This window comes from Schistocerca nitens, chromosome 5, assembly GCF_023898315.1.
Source record: "Schistocerca nitens isolate TAMUIC-IGC-003100 chromosome 5, iqSchNite1.1, whole genome shotgun sequence".
Lineage (NCBI taxonomy): Eukaryota > Metazoa > Arthropoda > Insecta > Orthoptera > Acrididae > Schistocerca > Schistocerca nitens.
In genome coordinates, this window is record NC_064618.1 from 437148213 (window position 1) to 437163600 (window position 15388).

Genomic DNA, 15388 nt, shown 5'->3' on the forward strand with positions numbered 1-15388 from the left:
TGCATGGATGTGTTATTTCATGCAAGATATGCCACAGAAACCAAGCAAATATGGCATGAAATTATTATATGTGCTGTCAGAGTCTAACCCTGGTTATATCTGGAATTTTCTGTGGCCAAAGCAGTGTTGTGGTTGACACTGTGAAAAACCTACTTGGTACCCTAGCAGGTAAGGGGCACACATTATTCACTGATCATTTTAATACATGACCTATTCTTGCAAGAGAGCTAGGAAAGCAGAAGATGGACCTTGTTGGAACTGTAATGAGGACCAGGAGGGGAATGCCTCTGGCACTGATATCACCTAACATAGTGAGTAGATTTTCCGTAGGAATGGGAACCTTTCAGCTGTATGCTGGAAAGATAAAAGAAATGTGTACATGCTAAGCACCAGACATCAAGCAGAAATGATAAGTTACAAAGACAGAAGGGGTAAGGAAAAAATGAAACCTGTGTTGTGGAGTACAATAAAAGAAAAAAGATTAGGGTTGATCTGTCTGATCAGATGATGTCATATGAGGCTTTTGAACTCAGAACTGTGAAATGGTGGAGGAAACTTGCATTTCATTGTTTTCTTACATGATTGGTAAATGCATGCATTCTGCATAATAAGGTAAAAAACAAGAAGATACGTTTGTTTAAATTTATAAAGGTATAATATGCAGAACTACCAATGTGTGAAGACTCTCCCAGACCAAGTTCTGTTGGGGGATCTAAGTTGGACTATCTATGGAAAAGCATTTCCTGGAAAAAATACCACATCCACTAGGTAAAGGAAGAATCCAGAGAATGTGCAAAGTATGCTCAGCAAAAGGAAAACAGCAAACGGGGAACTCTACAAGAAGGGATATGATATACCAGTGCAGCGAGTGCAAAATCGCAAAGCGTTAAGAACCGTTTTTCAGAATATGTCGCTTGAAAAAATTATACAACGTGAATCTTTTATATAACAATTTATAATTATGGACTTAAGATACCAGTTTTCAGTTATTGAATATAAAACTGTAGATTATGAGGACTAAAATATCAGTAAAACATGTTTAAAACATGTTTTTCATTTCCGTGAACTTTATTTTTTGTAAAACCTTACAATCCTTAAAAATATAATGGGGAAAAAAATAAATGACCAAAGGAGCTGTAAATGTATTTTCCAGAAGAAGATGATATAGGCACTCATAAATGACTAGTGTTATAACCAAATGAACATTAGTTTTCTGTAAAACACATGCAGAAAATTAATAAAAAATATTGGCATTGTAAGAAATGGCGTGGTTACATGGCCGACAGTGAAAGTGTTAAACAGTGATGTCTGCCAAACAGCACTCAGGCAAATAGCATAGACACAAATAGTATCTATTATACCAATCCTCGATTCTGCCAACATAGGAAACACACAGAGAAACAGCAACTAGATTTTTCGTCTGACAACTTGGAGCCATATAACTGCCCTTTCTCCTTGCGAAAGCTACAGCCAGCACTAACTGCTGCATATGACCGTGCGTCAGGACCTGATAGAGTTAAATACATCATGTTACGATACTTAAGAATGGAGATGAAAGAAGTCCTCCTGTGCCTCTTCAGTCAAATAGGGCTTGAGGCTATTATCTGGATCCATGATAGGAGGTGACTCTGATACTGCTTCTAAAGCCAGGGAAGAATAGATTATCCCCAGGAAGCTACAAGAGTGCTCTCTAGCTGTATAGGACTTGAGTGGATGATAAACCGAAGCCTAATGTGGACTCTGGAAACCAAGGGATTGCGCAGCTATTTCCAGTAAGAGTTTCTAAGATAGCAGTCCATTCTTGGCAATCTCCTCCAATTAGCGGGCGTGATAAAAGAGTCATTCCTACTCAAACAGCAGTTTTTTGATCTGGAGAAAGCCTACGGTACCTGGAAACCCAAGATCTTCTGTCAGCTGCATGGACAGGGTTTTTGTGAGTGTCTTTCCATCTTGCTGCCATCCTTCCTTGGTGAACGATATTTCCGGTATTGAGTCAGTGCCATATGCTCCAATTCATTCCATCAACAGTATGATGTTCCTCTGGGTAGCGTTCTGAAAGCCACCCTTTTTATTATAGCAATCGACAGTATCTCTTCCACAATAAGCAACCCAGACCATTATTCCTCATTTGTGGATGACTTTGTGATATTCTTCTATTCCTCCAGTCTGACAACTGCTTCATGTTAATTAGAGCTGACATTTAAGAGGCTGGAGGATTGGGCTGATATCACTGGTTTTAAATTCTCTGCAGAAAACATGGTATTTGTATATTTTAATTGTTTGCATAAATGCCTTCTCTACCTGGAACTCTGGCTGCAGAGAACCATCTTGGGTCTTAAGACCTCAGTTACATTCTTGGACCTCATCTTTGATCACAGGTTAACATAGTTGCCACCCCTCCATGGAAATGTAGATGTCTCAGGGCACTAAACATTTAAAATGTCTTAGTGGTAAGAATTGGCGAGTGGATCTTTCCAACTTGCTCACATTCTATAGAACCCTCGTCCACACATCACTTGACTGTGGCAGCTTAGTGTGTGGTTCAGCCAGACCTACTTATTTAAAGATGTTGGACCTGTCAACCATAAAGGCTTTAGGCTGGCCACAGCTCCTACCATTCCTAGCCCTTGTGCAGAGACTGGCAAGCCACCTCTTACCAAGCAGTGAGAACTCCTCATGGTGCGATGTTATGCTAAATGTAGTCCGTCTCCGACCATCCTATTGTTGGTGTTGGTGCTGAACAACCCTGCAATGCAGCTTACCCGTCACGAGGCTACTAAGCCTTTTTCTGTTCATGCAGAGGAATTTGTTGAGCAACTTGGTGTAGCAGACATACCCATTTTTAAACGGTGATGCAACAAATCTCCTCCTCGAATGGTTGACAGGCCTATTCTTAGCTTGGACATTACGGAGTACAACAAGCTCACCACTCTGCCTTTAGTGATAAAACAGGTTTTTAATGGCATTTTATCTGAGTATACAGAGAATGTGATAATTTTTACTGGTGGATCAAAGCAAGCTGACAATCTCGGGTGTTTGGTTATCTTCCCACATTTTGTCATTAAACTCCTGCTACCAAGCCACTTCTCAGTGCACTGTGCAGAGCTGTGGGTGGTTAGGAAGGCACTGAAGTACATGAGACTTCTCTCTTAGTGCTCTGCTGGCAGCTCAGCAAATTTTCCCTGCAGTTCAGATGGTCCATATTGTAACAAGAACTTTCCAGATTTACTGAGTGTTACATAAAACATTTTTGTGATGAGATGTTTGGGTGACTATCTACACATTGCAGAAATGGAAAAGTCACTAGTCATATTTTTTGTGATGTATTGGTAGGTATTTGCAGAGAGAGAGAGTGTGTTCTGCAATTCACTGAACTAGTTCATGTGATTTTTAATTTATTCATGATAGAATGTGAGGTTGTGGCTGTACTCAACTTGCTAGCTAAAATGGACACTCAGCCATGCACAATGGAAAAGCGCTAATGTAAACTGTTTAAAAATATTAGAAATATCTACACACACAACTCTTCATTGTATGTAATACGTTTACATATGTTCGTTCTTGCAGTAGTTTTCATTAATGTATAGAAGATTGGACTGTGTCAAAATTGGGACTTTGTATAGGCACTGAGGACTGCGCTCTTGAGTGCCCTACAAACCAGTCATCATCATTAATGTATAGAAGATAAAAAGGATAAAAAGAAATCTTTTTAAAGTTTTTGTGGAATTGTTTAATTTTTCTGCCACTTGAATTAGATACCTTAAATGCATCCCATATTAACGATATGGGTATCTTTAGGATCTTTTCCGTGTGTTGTAGAAAACATATAGTTGTGGGATTCAACCCATTTTTCTGAAACGCTGACCCCCAAGTATTCTAGGCTGTACTAGACCACATTTATTTTTTATGTTGGTTCATTAACCTTGTTAATGAATCCTGGCGATATTATTTTTCTGTTCTTGCAGTAAACATTAATCTTTTAGTAATTGGGAATATTTTTATATTTTTTGCCTATTATTGTTTTTTAATTGGTATCATGTTGTCTTGTACAGTGTGATTGTCTTTAAATATATATTGACTACGTGCTTCATTACACAAATTCTCAGGATGGTGTCCTCACTTGTATTTCAACAGCTTCACCTCATGATTAAGAAACCTTTAATTACATGACCTTTCTTTCTACTCTCTCCTCTCATTATTAACACAGTCTACACATGTTTGAAAAATGGCTTCAATTTTATATTGCAGTGTCGAGAATGTGGTGAAATACCAATCTGTGGAACACGTTGGCACTGTACAGACTGCCCAACGGACCTATGTACAGACTGTGTTGCTGCTCCTTTGGTGGACCCTCGGATTCCTCTGAGACATTCATTAAGCCATACACTTGTGACTGTGAAAACTGCTGTCCCTTCGCCATGTGCCCAAGATGAAGACAGCAATTCTCAAACATTTGTCCCACAAGCTTATCTCGATCCTAACTTTTTACCACAATAGGCAGTCGAGTTGTTTGTGTCTGTTGGTGTGCAAATGTAATGGTTGCATGCTATTATTATTTATTTGCTCATATATAAATTGCTAGCTGCAGTTGTGAAAAACTGCAATTTTTTTAGATATTATGTAATAACTGGTTAGAATTCTCTTTGGTGTGTGTGTGTGTGTGTGTGTGTGTGTGTGTGTGTGTGTGTTTTACTAATATCAGTATTTTATAGTTCTTGTGAACTGATAGCTTAACAGTTGGTGGTAACATCCATTAATAAGGTCAACTGCTGTTTGCAGGGTACATTATTAGGTCTCAAGATTTCATATTAATTTGTTATTGTGTGTTTGCAATGTTATTGTGCTTATAGTACTATTTTACGTATATTTCTAGTGGTGTAGTTCAATCTTAAAATCCATATTCTTGTGATAAGAGGTAAAAGATCTCATTTATTTTTCATTAAAGAGCATTAGTATATATTGAACAGAAAAATATTGTGTATGTTAGAAAATTTAATTGTAACATCTTATAAGCAAAAGGAAAAGCTACACTCTTGAATGCCCCACGTTTCGCAAGTACGTTTCGTTTATTGATATGTATATTTTCGAGCTGCAGTTTTGACTGTAATTCTTAAAAAGTTGAGATTATTTGTTTCTTCTCTTTACTGAAGTAAATGCAATGATGGCCATTTATCACAAGCTCAAAATGTTTGCCGTATTGGGGCTTGATCTGTGTTTTGGTATTGGTTCAGATAACAGCTTACTTAATGCTGAAGAAGAACGTCAATGAAGGTCTCACATCTAATTAACATTGATTACTAGGACGTGCAGGTTATCTTCAACATTGTAACTGCCTAGTTTACTTGTAGTCCTTTCATTACAAAGCCTGACAACAGATGTCATCACAAAAAAATCCACTGTCTGTTCTAACAAATGTGACCCATCTGTTCTAAAAAATGTGACCCGCACGACTAGACTAAAGAGTCTCATGGCTACTGCGTATACACCCAATCAGCTCCTGTTGCTAACACTGCAGCAATCTCTGACTGGATCCACCCACTGCCTGCCTGGGGCTTCTGCCTACTACAGCTTCTGTCCTGTCACACTTGTCCGCAGAGTGCATTCTCCCGAATTTTATTAAATTTTACCCTTTGACCCTGCCTGTGCCCAGCATGATGTACTGTTGAGGGGCACTCGTCACTTTATTGACTGTATTTTTGCACTATTTTTCAGTAGTTCTACAGAGGATGCATGGAGGGGTAGAGACATTTCTTTCAGTATGGTCACACACTGCATCCTAAGCCCTTCATTGGCTTTAGGTGATGCGGTGCTGTCCCCACCAGAAGACTCTCTTTTTCCCTCTCATCCCACACTCTCCCATTATTTTTAATTGTGGTCTGTGTCAATGACTCCATCGTCAGAATACACAAGGCTCCCTTTAATGTGTTTATATCTTATAGATCTTTAGCTCATTAACACACAGCTGTCCATTTGCCTGGCACATGTCTGGCGGCTTCCAGTGTTGTGGTTACGCCTTTATGCTTTCGCTGCTGCTCAAGTTATTAATATTTCCCCTGATTTTTTCTTAACATATTATTGTCAGGCTTGGTTTGCCTCATGGATGTAATAATGAGTCAGTTGCATGACCAGTGAGAGGTATGTAAACTCTTCTCAGTGGGGCTGTATGGAGGCTGCTGACCAAGTCAGAATCAAGTGCTCATCTGAGTTTGTCTTTTACATTTCCTGCCCTATCCAAGTATGCCCTATGGATTGACTTCAAAGCTTCAGCTCGCTTCAATCTTCCATGTATGATCTCTTGCTGCCCTGCTGAACTGGAACTATGGCGGCAGGCATGTAGTGGTGGGAAGTTAATCACATTATCTGAGGTGTTAGTGCGATGACATTTTTGAGCTGTTCACCTGAATGTATGCTGCGATGAAGTCTCAATTCACTGATGTATCATTCCTCTCAGAGGTGCTGGTTCAGCAGTACTGCATGCGAGCCTCTGTCTTCGAAGGTGTGGATTAACACTTGTGGTGGGTTGAAGTTTTGAGTTAGTCAGTGATGCGGACTTGGATAGCATAATTGGTAGCTGACTGCCCATAAGAGGCAGGGATCTAAATTTGTGTTCTGCTTCAGCCTGCAGTAAACTTTGGATACCATCACATTGTTCATGATCTTATTTGTCTCTTCAGTTGCATAGCCTCCAACATTTGCATGATATTATTTATTTCCTGCATCACTGAAAATATTTCTTCTGTGTTGATAAATAACAGTCATCATTGTTACAATATGTCTGAAATATTCAGAATTATATTTTTAAAAACATTACAAAACTGCAAGTGTTAGGGACAACGTTGTTGTATCACTGGCCCAGCCTGAATCAATAGATTACACATTTTTTATCATCAGAATTTGTTATTTTCATGTAAACTCCTTCCATCTAGAAACCCATGCAGAACTGGACCATTTAAACTACTTTTATTGTGGATAATTCAAGTAGCCTATTCATGAAATTAGTAAAGCATTTCTTTCAAACAATGGAAAATCCAGGATAGAATGTAACAATATGAGAGAAGGAAAGTTGCTGCTCACCATATAGTGGAGATGCTGAGCCGCGATAGGCACAATAAAAAGATTCACACAATCATAGCTTTCAGCCATTAAGGTCTTTGTCAGCAGTAGACACACATACACATATGCACACACACACTCACGCAAGCGCAACTTGCACACACATCTTGCAGTCTCGGAGAGCTTAAACTACACTCAAATGTAGTTTCAGCTCTCTGGGACTGCAGATGTGTGTGCAAGTTCCGCTTGCGTGAGTGTGTGTGTGCATGTGTGTATGTGTGTCTACTGCTGACAAAGACCTTAATGGTCGAAAGCTATGATTGTGTGAATCTTTTTATTGTGCCTATCGCGGCTCAGCATCTCCGCTGTATAGTGAGTAGCAACTTTCCTTCTCTCGTATTATTAAAGCATTTCTTTTTATCATTTAAATAACATTCAGTCTAGTTATTCTGTACTAGCTACAGTTTTAAAAATTGTTGGAAAGGAAATTCATGATAGTCTTGTCAAATAAACCTTCCTAGTTTTTGGCAATGAAGATGGACACTGTGGAAAATATAAATCACTTCAGAATTTCCCAACATTTTACTGCTTGTTTCTGTATTCTTTAGTTTTATTGTACTTGTGACAAAAAGTGATGGTGTTATCGATGCACTACAATGATTAACTGTAAGTATAACTTTGTAAACATGCTGTCATTAGAAATATGTGGCTCAACTGCCCTAGCAAGCACTTACTTCTCGTCTATAAATTGGATTGATCGTTACTCTGTGTGAATTTTTCCACCATGTACGATTCTGGTAAGTTCACAGAATGTATCTCTTTCTCAGAGGAGATTATACCTCGTTTTACTGTTGCCCATTAATTTCTTTTAATCCTCATCTGGTTTCTAGTTAACGGTTTATTAGCCATCCATGCTTAAAGCCAGACCATTTTCCACACTCTCAAAGACTGCACCACTTGACAATCTTGCAGGCTTCAAGGTCTTCAAATTTATTTAACTCTGTCAATGAGTCTAATATCAATGATCAGTTGACTGTGACCTGCTCAGCCCAGATTATTTTCTGGCACCATATGTTGGACTCATAACCATCCTGCTAGAAAAAGCTTCTAATGGAAAGGCAGAGCATCTCACATTATCAACAAATAATGTGCAGTATATGTTTATTTTATATAATCTGCTTGTTTCATTTCAACATTTTTAAAGAAACTTCAGTATTGGCCATGCCGAATGTAATTATGTGACCTAGTTTGAGTTTAAATTAAGTTCCAGAACTGAAGTAGCTTGATTTTGGTTGGAAGTAAATCAGTCAGTAAAATAATCATATCTTCACTCAGTAATGCAGTGGCCTTTGATATTATTATTATTTTACTTTATTCTACTGAAGACGTCTTTCCCCCACCTCTTCTTCCTTTTTTTTATATAAGAAAAGATAGCTATTTGAAGATGTATATGAAGGTTGGTTATTTGGCTTCTCTCAACGACACATTTTGAGTAAAAATAATCAAATATTCCTTTGAAATAAAAATAAACTCTTTCTTTTTCTATTTCATAATAATATTAGTTATTATTATTAATTATTCACATAAATCACATACATGACTAGAGTCATGCCCTCCTGGTCTCTGGCTGCTGACTGTGCACTTAATGCACAGCAACACCGAATCGGGTACTTTGCAATAACTTGTGGCTCTGTAACAGGCAAATGTACATAAAATGAAACATATATCTTAATATTATTAAATGTGACCAAAGTCATTTACGAGTAAAAAGTGAGGCCATTGTCAACCCAAATTTGTTGGGCTTTTGTAGGCATGGTTCTATTGGAGTTGATATGATCTTGCCTTTCTCCAACCACCGAACAGGTTTAATTAACCAGTTTTTCAACGTCAGATAAACTTGTATTTACAATTTAAAATACGTTATGTTGGAACAAGAAAACACAGTACTACAGCAAAACATTTTTATTTTTTCACCTCCATTATGGGTTATCAAAGTTCATTTTTCAGTGTCTTGGAAATTTTCAGTGTCTAGGAAATTTTCAGTATTCTAGTTATTTCTTAATGTGTATTTAGTTACCTCCTTGTAAAATTCATTACTAGATTAAAGAAACACATTTTGAAACATATTAGATAAAACAAGGTTTAAGAGTACGGCTTTAGGTCACTCATGACCCATTGGAGAAGTTATTTTTCCAGTATACGAAAGGAACATCTACTTTAGAATGACGAGATATACAAGGAAAACAGTAAATAAATAAGTAATAAAGTTAAGTAAATAAAAGTTAAGCTGGTATTATCTACTTATGTAAGATTTAAAGGACATATTGATTATGTTGGGGGGGGGGGGGGGGGGCGTACACAGTGGGGAATATGTTCTTGAAGACAGTGTCCAGGAAGATTCGTAAGTAGTTGTTCCAGGTCTCTTATTGTTCTTGTTCCAGTTTGTCCTCTTGTGCACACCCTAGAAGCTGTTAAAATACTTAATCATGTGCTTTTGGTGTTTTACAATGATTGCTTGCACTAGCATGATAGAAAATCCTCATTGTAGCTGTTTTTTTGGCTGGAGAAATGGGTTAGCATTTGACAAGGCCAGAGCAGTAATTGTGATGGCTCCTTCATCTGCTTTATTTATCTAAACTTATATTTTTTTACACGTTCCCCATATGTCACTGCTTTCTTTGCATATGATGCGATGCTTCCTCACTTCACAGCTTTCTCAGTTCCTTGATTAAGGTTGATTTGCACCAATTTTTTATGTGTTAGGGCAGTTCAGGGACTATTTTGTACAATGTGTCTTTGGCATACACTAGCTCAATTATTTTCTGAAATATTTTCCAGACTTGTAGCCAGTCATGGTCTGAAAATATCATTTATGTTTTGCTTTTCCCTGTTTTCTCAAGGTGGTGTGCTACATTCATGTAAGCCTTCCTATTGATAGGACTAATCACAGTGGGCAGTGTGTAAGTGTGTAGCTTTTACCTGGACACAGTTGCTGATGTGCCACGACTTGAAGGGAACATGCCTGGTGTTGAATGCTTATCTTTAAAGAGGCCAATCGACACCTCTGCTGTAGAACAGCAGTGGTACTTTCTGCATTTCTGTCTTTCATGACGACATCTGTGTTGCAACAATGAGTGCATTTTGTCTTTATGACCAACAAACCGAGTCCTTCGTCTTCTGTCATTAGCAAACACATTACTTTCAAGACTTGGAATATTTCTCACTGCCACAGCAAGAAATGCACAGTGTCTGTTGTTGCACGTTCTCTCACTGCCAGGGACTTTTAAGTTCTGCACAACCTACCAAGCTTTTGACAGAATCATTGCACCGATTAGTTTTATCTTTTGTGAAAATATCAGGTTCTAATTGGCAAGCATGCATTCTGCAAGTTGTAGTTAAAGATAAATTCTGTGGTATTTGGGTTCAGCCGGTGCCACTAGCCTTCTGAATCTCATGACATAATGGTAACTACACACATAGGTTGCATACTGAGATTTGATCTTCATGTATGGCCATGGAATTGATGTCTCCTCCCAGCACAATATTGCCGTTGTTGTATAAGCAGATGTCCGATACAGTAATTTTCTATCATATACCACCCATAAATGTTCTTAAGTAGTGGTAGTGTGTCTTCAGGATTACTGCTTTGAAGCCGTTTGGCATCAACAGCATGCCACATGTTTAGATTCCTTGCATAACCAATATTTCCATCTCAGACTTATATCTTGTGTCTATGTCGCAAGAGAGGTTATATCTTGGTGTCTGTTCCATTTGTGATTCAACACTTTCGTTGCAGTGCAACATTGCATTGATATTGCAGGCAAGTACTTAGTACTTTATATTGGTGTTTCTGTGAATCTTACACAGTTTGTGGTCTTCCATTTCTCTTAACTTGTTATGTACCTTTGGACACTCGGAGCCATTCATTTTCGTTTTGTTCGACTGTTACTCTTCATCATAGCTTTCACAGCATTCTTCTCCATATTTTTTTATAACCTACTTGACTTTGCTGCCACTTTTTGGTACGGCACCATCGTATCTTATTGTGGTTGATATGAGCTGTCATTCTTGGACCTTGCAGTTTGGCAGAGTTTTTCAGTGTCCTGAACAGGTGGATTGGTTCTGTATTTTCACTCGCCAGCTAGCAGACATATTGCTGAAAATGCCCTTGCTTTCTTTTGTTTGCTCACTGCTGGAGTGGTCAGAGTTTAGCTACATTTTCTCCCCACACTGCCTGTGGGTTTCTTATGTGTTTTGTCTGTCTGCAGGGTTGCCATGGACTTCTGTTTGTTACAGCACCAATGTAGGTTAATGCTATTTGCACACTGTTTCAACCGTCACACACTGTAAGTAAAAAGTCCAGCAGAATTTGAAATATAGGTAACACAACAATGCAAATCAACATTCACAAATGTGATGTGCAATTGGGAAGAGTAGTGTTTGTCATTAATATCACATACACATTCACACTAGGTTTTGAAAATATCACCGAAATGATGATCGTCCTTTTCTACACACATTGTAAGTCCCTCCCAGATGTTCTGCATGACCCTCCTGGTCAAGTCTTGTGGCATTACTCTGATTTTGTGGCAGATGGGAGGTTTCAGGTCAAGTAGTGTTCACAACTTCGGACAGAAGACATGTGGCTTGAGGAACCCCCCGAGAAGTAAATTGTGAGGGATGAGATCGGGAGAATACGCTGGGCATGGAACATCACCCCTTAAGAAGATCAGACGTCCTGGAAACATTTATCTGAGGAGGTCAATTGATGTCTTGGCTATGTGTGTAGTGATACTGTCTTACTGGAACCACACAGCAGGATTCTGTAGGTCATTGAGTGTCGGCTGCAGGAAGTTGCGTAGCAGTTATACATAATGATCAGATGTTACTGCCACTGTTACATCCTCTTCTTACTGGCAGTAGACTGGTGTTAGCTGTAAAAGCTTCCAGGATAGTCTAACAACATGCTCTGCGATTTGCCCAATCACAATCGCTGAGTTCCTGCACACTCACCATTTTGTAAATTTCTCCTTTGGGTGCAGTGTGAGAGTCCCATAGCAATTGCATGTCTACAGATCGAATGTTGAGGACATTGCATGAAGGCATGTTTCACAGAACTGATGTTCTCTGGTGTTCAGACACTAAAGAGGCCTACCAGGCAGCTTTGTTTTAACACTCAAACCCATTCTTCTCAAATTACTGACCCACAATGGAGTTTGGAACTTTTGCATGTTGACCTAGTTTAAAGTGTCTATGATATAAACACAGTGTTACAGTAAAAGTCAACATTTTTTTAAGTGAGTCTCAATTAGAAAACCTGAATGTTCTCTACACCGTGCTGTGCAAGTGACTGACACTGTCTGCTGAGGCAGTGCATGTGTTCTCCAAGGCCTCCTTTCTCGTTGTGCACAGCTGTGCCACAACACTGTATGTGATGTTAATGGCTCACACTACTTTTTCAAATTGTGCATTAAATTTGTGAATGTTATTTTCCATTGCTGTGTCATTTTCATTTAAAATTTGAGAGTTATTTCTGCTGCACCCTGTAGCTTAGCTTGATGGTAATTTTTTGGGCAACTCGAACACAGGTGGATGTGCTGCCATGCGTATGAAATATGTTTGTGGCGGACCATTGTAGGACATGAGGTTTCTACGTCCACCTATTATTAGAAAGCAGGAAATTTCTTTTTGTAAGTTTGATTTAACATTCCTTATCCCAGAATCAACTTTATATTTGTAGTCGTCAGGCCATTTATTCCCACTAACAGATAATGTACCACAGATAATTTTGAGCACTGTGCAACTTACATATAAATATATTCAGGTGGCAAGTTATAGACATTCATAGTTCTCGTGATATATTCAGGAGACAATATTGTTTTGTCTATAACCGTACCATTTCTGTGATGCTTTTCCTGTTTATGGTGATAAGGGTTTTGCAGTACAATGCAGTGTGCAATTCCAGGAACAGACTGTACAGAGTGAAGTTTAGTTTTCTCTTAAAACTTCTGCCTATTCAATTTTAAGTTCAGCTCATGTTCACTAATGAATTTCTTTTGTCAAGGGCCTGTTGACATTTTTGTCGAAAGTGAACTACACTATATTCAGATAACTGGTAGTCATAATTTTTCTGATGTCATCCACCAGATTTTACAAGCAATGTTTGCCAGGGCAATTTTTTGTGATGCTGGCAGTTCAGAATTGTTGAGACAGCCAACATAAACAAGCAAAATCTCAGTTTTGTTGAGATTCTGTACTATGATCTAGAAGAAGAAAAACTCACACCATTCTCTAGTCATCCTGTCTTATGTTTTCCATTGATTCTATAAATTGTGTCAGAAAAATGCCAACATAGTTCCATCAAAAATGCTGTCATTGTTTTCATCCTTACCCAACTGACCTCTAAAGCCTGATTCATTTGATTTAAATCCTTAAAAACAGCTCTAATTTTCGTGGAATATTGTTCTACATGGAAAGGTCATTTGAGTGTTATTAAATTGTGTCTGCATATCAGACACAAAGTAATGGGCTGTGAAACTAGCTTTCATTGTGTTGTATAATTGGGAAACATACTGCCATGTTGAAAAATGGACAAATTTGTTGACAGCTTGAAAAGTTTGTTGTGGAGTTTGTGTTACGGTATTATGGGGAAAATTGATGTTATTGGCTTATGGAACATGTATTAAACTGTGTGTGTGTGTGTGTGTGTGTGTGTGTGTGAGAGAGAGAGAGAGAGAGAGAGAGAGAGAGAGAGAGATTTGAGTGTTTGCAGGTACCCCCTCACAATGAACTCCATATGCAAAAAGTTAGTTGGCACATAATTGATTGTAACATGTACTTTGCACAAGAAGATTTTTGTATGGTGGTGATAAGTCACAAAAATGTAAATGTTGCCTCGTTAATTGTTTGTATAATGGTTTCCTTGTGTAGAAGCTAATGTTTTCATTGTATGATAATCTGACATTTGCCAGTACTGATATTATTGCTGTAATGTTAAGTTTGATATTGGTCTTTCACAATAACAATAATGGTGATAATAATAAACAATAATTAAAGATCTGACCAATGTATATATTTGTAAGAGGTGGGTGAACTCTGTAGAACATAATTGCATTAGGATAAGAATTTTCACACTTGTGTTTAATAATATCCATTGTTACTGTATATGATAGTAAATATTATACCAAAACAGGGTTTATGCTGTGAAAATTTGGAGTTGTATCTGTTTAATATCAAATAAATATTTTTTTCTAATAACAATTTGATGTAGTGCTGTTGATAAATTTCCACCTTACTTGCAACATTAAGAGTATGGTAATTTTTTTGTGCTTATTGTGACAGCATTACAATACTTAACAGTGGTTAAACAACAGTGTTGACAGTTCCAATGTTACTTATTTTATTGACTTCAGTTCCTTGTCACTATTTGTGGCCATATTTACTTTCAGACACACATCAGCCTGTGATGCACAATTTCCACAAAATTCTCAATAGACAGTATAACAGCAATATGAAATAACATACAAGGTGTGATCAAAAAGTAACAGGAATTTTTTAATTTTGTGGGCTTTGTACATCTGATTTTCAATTTTTTAAAGTCATTGGTACACATGATTCTGATGAACGTTAGCATTTTTAGCTGTTTTGAATATTTAGTTTATTGTGCCAGTCGAAAAGATTATACGTGCTTCCGAGTGATCGGTGAATTTTGCTTTTAAAAAGGATGGAACAAAGAATTTACATTAAATTTTGCCTGAGAAATGGAATGAAGTGCAGCACCACATTCAAAATATTGCTGTAAGATGTTGGAGATGATGACCTCCCTCAGTGCACTAGCACATCAATTAATGATGATAGTGTTCAAGATGTAAAGAGAATGGTTCTCGAAAATTGCCAAATAACCATCAGAGAGGTTGCTGTTGATGTTGGCATATCCTTTGGCTCATGTTCTGGGCCAAACGTGTAGCAGCAAGTTTGCTCAGGTATTGCTGAATGAAGTTGACAACAATACAGAATTGCTAAAGAAGGCTATACAGGTATGATATCGAAACCAAGGCCCAGTCGTCCAAATGGAAACTGCCTGAAGAGCCAAACTGAAAAAAAGTTGAGGAGTTCGATCACATGTGAATGTTTTTCTCATTGTTTTCTTTGATAATGGTGTAGTGCATCATGAATTCGTGCCTTATGGTAGTATGGTCAGAAGGAATACTACCTGGAAGTTATGCGCCATTTGCATGAAGCAATCCAAACCAAATGACCAGTATTGTGGCAGAACCACTTATGAAAATTGCATCATGATAATGCTCCTACTTGTTCATTATTTTTTGTCTTGGCT

The 15388-nt window shown here is 38.0% G+C and overlaps 1 protein-coding gene across 1 annotated transcript in view; it reads left to right on the forward strand.

The window, feature by feature from the left end:
- Nucleotides 1-4655, forward strand: part of LOC126260253 (ZZ-type zinc finger-containing protein 3) — a 75792-nt gene extending 71137 nt beyond the window's left edge. Inside the window, exon 8 of the mRNA XM_049957579.1 lies at nucleotides 4249-4655. Coding sequence (XP_049813536.1) covers nucleotides 4249-4497 — 249 coding nt within the window. The 3' untranslated portion in view covers nucleotides 4498-4655. The remainder of the gene's footprint in view (nucleotides 1-4248) is intronic.
- Nucleotides 4656-15388: the final 10733 nt, after the last annotated feature.